This window comes from Enhydra lutris, unplaced genomic scaffold (assembly GCF_002288905.1).
Source record: "Enhydra lutris kenyoni isolate GAN:26980312 unplaced genomic scaffold, ASM228890v2 scaffoldscaffold72, whole genome shotgun sequence".
NCBI classification, from domain to species: domain Eukaryota; kingdom Metazoa; phylum Chordata; class Mammalia; order Carnivora; family Mustelidae; genus Enhydra; species Enhydra lutris.
The window spans coordinates 2,792,552-2,798,557 of NW_019154156.1; the positions used below are offsets into that span (position 1 = coordinate 2,792,552).

The 6,006-nt window shown below is 34.3% G+C and overlaps 1 protein-coding gene across 2 annotated transcripts in view; it reads right to left on the reverse strand.

Annotated features, from left to right (window-relative positions):
- LOC111159950 (cancer susceptibility 1) overlaps window positions 1-5,612 on the reverse strand; it is a 53,572-nt gene extending 47,960 nt beyond the window's left edge. For both annotated transcript variants that reach the window (XM_022522659.1, XM_022522658.1), the window contains exons 1-3: window positions 5,533-5,612; window positions 3,530-3,621; window positions 831-932 (exon numbers count right to left, since the gene is read on the reverse strand). In XM_022522659.1, coding sequence (XP_022378367.1) covers window positions 831-932; window positions 3,530-3,589 — 162 coding nt within the window. In that variant the 5' untranslated portion in view covers window positions 3,590-3,621; window positions 5,533-5,612. The remainder of the gene's footprint in view (window positions 1-830; window positions 933-3,529; window positions 3,622-5,532) is intronic.
- Between the last annotated feature and the right edge of the window lie 394 nt (window positions 5,613-6,006).

Below are 6,006 nucleotides of genomic sequence, written 5' to 3' on the forward strand. Positions count from 1 at the left end.
AAAAATGTCTCAAGGTTCACACTGATGAAAATTCAAAGATTAAATAACTTTTTTCAAAGTATCAGTTCTCATAATCTAGTTTTTCCAATTTAGGCAAAACACATTATGACTTGAACTGCTTATTTGAAATATCTCTAAAATAACAAAATTCTTTTCATTAAAATGATTTAAAAGTTTCCATAATTCAAATAAATAGCAATTCTAGTATTTGTCACATTTTTAAAACAGTATTTATGAGTTGATTTTGTTTTGCTTTCCTCTCTAGTCATATAACTTCTATACTTACAAAAGCCAACACGGGCTAATTTCTACTTTTCAGATTGTTACTAGTTGTTAATAATCATTGGCATTTTAGTATGAGTTCTTCCATTTATTCTGTAGTACATGCAAATTCTGCATTTGTAATCATATTATCCTTAACAGTTTTTTGCTTAAATTTATACCACCATTATCTTTTGCCATATTATTAGTTGTTCCTTTTTCTCTGGATAATAATTTTTACTGTTTCCAAAGTTATGCTCTTTTGAGCAACACTAGATTCCTTTAAATTCAAAATTTTCTATTTTAATTTAGAATAATTTTCTTGTATAGATTCCCCCAAATTAAACCAGAGTCAAAAGATCTAAAAATTTCAAGGGTCTTACTATTGACAAATAGTATTCTACAAAGCTATGTGAATTTACTTTGCCACATGCGATATGAGAGATTTGTCAGATTAGAGATGTATTACAGACAAACTCTAAGTCTGGGGGAAGATTAAAAAGGATATCAGACTATAACTCCCTCTTGTGGTACAAAAGTATTAGTTCACACACATAAATCGGTCTTACCTGAGAAAGCAATCTAGTATCTCGTTTCAATTTCTCTGCTTCAGGAAAGCACCCTTCTAATAAACAAAGTTCTTCAAGTTCTTCATTTCTCCTTTCTAGATCCTATTACATGGGGATAAATACATTGGCTAGCTCTTAAATTTTAGCTTTATGTTTCGTAAGTAGCATCTAAACTTTACTGACAAAATATTTAGTTTCAAAATGAACACTAAAGTTAGTTTGAGAGTAACTGGCATTTCCAAAAGGTTTCATCTGAAACAGTGGTTTGTGAATGATCTGCAGACTCTGGTGGGTCCCTAAGATTCTGGGGATCTGTGAAGTCAAATCTGCCCTCATAATAATACTAAAACAGTAACTGCCTTTTCTGTAGTCTATACATTTGCACTAATGGCACAAAATGGTATAAAATTGTGGGTGCCTCAGCACAAATCAAGTCACGAGCTGTCCTAGGGGTCACATTCTTTGAGGGAGAGGGGTGGGAAACAGCCAGTTTCACATAAGAATGATGTGATAAAGTGAAAATTATTAATTTTATTAAATTTGAACTCATCAGTATATGTCTTTTGATTATTCTATGTGATAAAATGGGAAGTATGCATAAAGCAATTCTGCTACATAGCAAAGGACAAGACCGTCTTGAGAAATAAATACTTGTGCAATTATTAGAGTATTTTGGCAGACACTCTAAAATGAATGAATTGAGTATGTTAATTCCAGGAAACAACCATAAGTATTTGTTACCAGTGACAAAATTCAAGTTTTCAAATAAAAATAAAATAAATTAAAAAATAAAAAATAAAATAAAAATTCAAAATTTAAAGGGGTGGCTCAGTCAGGTGAGTGTCCAACTCTTGGTTTCGGCTCAGGTCATGATCTCGGGTCGTGGGATCAGGTCCTACATCGTGGGGCTCTGTGCTCAGTGGAGAGTCTGCTTGAGATTCTCTCTTTCCCTCCCCCTCGGCCCTTCCTCCCTGCTCTCTCTCTCAAATAAATGAATCTTTAAGGAAAAAAATTCAAATTTTAAGAAAACTTGTACCTACCACTGTTTGACATTTTCTCCCTAAAAACCTTTCTGATTTGCTTGGAGATGACACTAATGCATGCAATTTTTGATAATGAATAATAAAAATGTGTCAATATTTGGAAGGAAATAATTCAGTAAATGAAATTCTTCTAAGCAATCAATCATGATATTGCAAAATCATACATGGATATAAGATCTATTTAAAGGGTAATATAAATCAGTGTTTTAGTGTAACAGAGCATGAAAAGTTCATTAATATGATTTCAGATTCCATACTGAGAAACTATGACACTGAGTTTTGGCATAGTATCAAAAAGAATATTCACAATTAACTGAAAAGCTTTAATATTCCTCCTTTTTCCAACTATGAATTTGTGTGAGGCCAGATGTTTCTTCAAAACAACACAGTGAAACAGAATACTGAAGTCGATATGAGAATCCAGCTGTCTTTTGTTAAGTCTGACATCAAAGAGATATTAAAAACATAAACAATGTCACTTATTTCCCTAATTTAAAAAATATATATAATGTGTGGTGATGGATGTTAGAGTATTGTAATAATCTTTTCACAATATATACAAATACTGGGTCACTATGTTGTATACCTAAAACTAATATAATTTTGTATATCAATTATAAATCAATAATATATATATAATTATAGGTGTTTCTTTTTTAAAATGTTAATATATTTACTTATTTTTACTAATGTTTATTTCTAACAATAACCTGTTAATATAATGTGTCTTAAAATTTCTCAGTTTAAATTTCTAATACGGTAAATATTGATAGACAAAACCCACATAAATCTCCTTTGGGGTCTTCAATTTTTAACTTATAAGGTTTTTCCTCAGATCAAAATATTTCAGAGGGGCACCTGGGTGGCTCAGTGGGTTAAGCCTCTGCCTTCGGCTCAGGTCATGATCTCAGGGTCCTGGGATCGAGCCCCGCATCGGGCTCGCTGCTCAGCGGTGAGCCTGCTTCCCCCTCTCTCTGCCTACTTGTGATCTCTCTCTCTCTCTCTCTGTCAAATAAATAAATAAAATCTTAAAAAAAAATTCAGAATTATTGATCTGAAAAATTCTGGTGAAAAAGAGAAGTTAAACTAAAACAGGAGAGGTAGAATTTGAGTTTGGGTGGTGGGGGAGGGGGTGTCTCTGTTTAATCATCTGTAAAACAGACTGAGAAAAATAACTTAAGGCTTACAAGCAAGGGCTCTGAAGCAAGGCTATTTATGTCTAAGTCGTGGCTCCGCTGTTTGCTTTCCTTATTCCTCAATTTCCTTATCTGTGAAATGTGGGTAATAATTTCACTAATTTTCTGGTAGAATTTAATGAGTTAAACGAGTTTATATAGGCCTAAAACCTATACCACTACCATTAGTGGTAGGTATGGGGGAGAGCGACTTTACATGGCCAAACCCATCTGATAGCCACATAGTTCGTCTTCATTCATAACATTATTAGGGATGCCTGGGTGGTTCAGTTGCTTAAGCATCTGCTTTCAGCTCAGGTCATGATCCCAGGGTCTTGGGATTGAGCCCCGAATCCATCTCCTTGCTCAGCGGAGAACCCGCTTCTCCCTCTGCCTGCCACTCCCCCTGCTCATGCACTCTCTCTCTCTCTGACAAATAAATCAAATCTTTAAAAAAATAACATTACTAATGTTTATATACTTTTGCTTCAAGTTGATGCCATTTTTCTTTCTCAATCCGTTGTATTTCAAGCCTTTCCATTTCTTCTTTTTCATATTTCACACGGGCTTCCTCTAAAGAACCAAAAAAAAAAAAAAAAAACAAAACCCTTTTCTCAGTGATTAAATCAATCTATTTTTAAGCCGTTAAAATTACTTAAAATATTTTCAAGATGTAAGGGTGGTAGAATATTTTATAGAAGTCACAACCACATCATGTGGTAGAAATAAGATGAATGCTAGATTTTTTTCAAAAAACAACATGACTCAAACTTTCTGGCTAAGAAAATACAACTATAATGATATTTCTCTTTCCCCCCAAAGTTTACAGATATCCAATAATAATTTTAACCAAGAAAAAGTGACAGATTGATCATGGGTAATTAAGGAGAGGTAAAACCTTCAGATTTCCATAAGTTTGTGACATCTACATCATCAGAAGCAACTACCCTAATCTTCTCTTCTACCATAATCTTTCATTATTAAAAAATATATGAGGGGTGCCTGGGTGGCTTGGTTGGTTGAGCGGCTGCCTTCAGCTCAGGTAATGATCCTGGGGTTCTGGGATCGAGACCCACGTCAGGCTCTCTGCTCAGTGGAGGGCCTGTTTCTCCCTCTCCCTCTGCCTGCCTCTCTACCTACTTGTGTTCTGTCAAATAAATAAATAAAACCTTAAAAAAATATGAAATATATGTTGAAGAATATGAGTTTAATCCAATTTTTAAAAACTTTCCCCAAGATCTAGATTCTGATAATGTACTCTTATCAAGAGCCACCTAAGAAGGATTTATTATGATTACACACAAAAAATCAACATGGAACCTGAGGACAGACTTCTATTTTTTTTATTATTTTTTTTATTTTTTAAAGATTTTATTTATTTGTTTGAGAGAGAGACAGTGCGAGACAACATGAGCAAGGAGAAGGTCAGAGGGAGACGCAGACTCCCCATGGAGCTGGGAGCCCGATGCGGAACTCGATCCCGGGACTCCAGGATCATGACCTGAGCTGAAGGCAGTTGCCCAACCAACTGAGCCATACAGGCACCGGAGGACAGACTTTTAAAACCTGAATTTGAATCCACACATGTTCTCAATGCTAAAAGCTACAACCACTTGAAATATTCAGATTTTTAAAATCACTTTTTGGTATTTTTTAAATAACTGATATTTTTATGAATTTTTAACTGACTTTCTTTTTTACAAATGAAAATTCGTAAAATTTGGCAAATAAACATTATTAAACTATAAGAACTTGGGCTGCTCTGTACATTTCTTGTTTGTGTCTACTTCCCATATTTAATGAATGTATCAGAATTCTTACTGTACAATTAGCACCAATGCCTCTGATTTCATCAGTAAATATAAAGACTTCAAGATGGTTTGCCAGAGTTAGCAAATAAAAATACAGCATGCTTATTTGAACTTGAATTTCAGATATAGGAATTGCCTTTTTTTTTTTTTAAAGTATGTTCCATATCGCATAAGGCAAATTATCCCAAATTATCCATTGTTTATCTGAAATTGAAATTTAACTGGGCATTCTGTATTTTATCTGGCAACTCCCCTTCAAGATATATCTGAAAGTGACTGGTATGTACTAACAGAACTTTCCGGGTACCCTTTAAACAGCAGAAATTTATTACAAAACATGAGATTTGGGCGCCGGTGGCTCAGTTGGTTAAGTGACTGCCTTCGGCTCAGGTCATGGTCCTGGAGTCCCGGGATCAAGTCCTGCATCGGGCTCCCAGCTCCATGGGGAGTATGCTTCTCCCTCTGACCTTCTCCCCTCTCATGGTCTCTCTCTCTCTCTCTCTCAATCTCTCTCTCAAATAAATAAAATCTTAAAAAAGAAAAAAAACTGATAAGATTTGAAAAATTGAAGAATTTTGAAAATTCTTTTAAAAGATATTGACTGGAATATAGAAATACCAACCTACTGTTATATTCCCTGCATATGAAAATAGTAACACTGTGTATTTTGTACCTTCCTCTTTTTGCCGTCTTTCCTCCTCCTCTTGTAGCTGCTTTAATCGTTCAGCTTTGGTGATTTTCCTCTTCTTCTTGCCAGACTTAAATGTCACAACATAAAAAAAGGCTATTATGTATGTATGTATCCAAATTACTTTTAAACACATATCCCTCAAATAGTAATTATGAAAAACACTTTTGCTTCCATGAATCCAGTCTTTCATTCATTCAAGACTCTATTACGTACAAAGCCTTGACCCAATGCACTGAGGACAAAGTATGGAAGCAAGTAAGAAAAATATGCATAAAATTTATTAAATGCAAGAGTGACAATGTCAATTTAATTACTATACAATTAATGCTATGCAATTAATATGCAATTTACATAATTTTCTCATTCCTAGTTTCCACATCTTTAAAATGGTGCTACGTAAGACCTCATTTTGGGGTGCCTGGGTGGCTCAGTCAGTTGAATGTCTGACTCTTGATT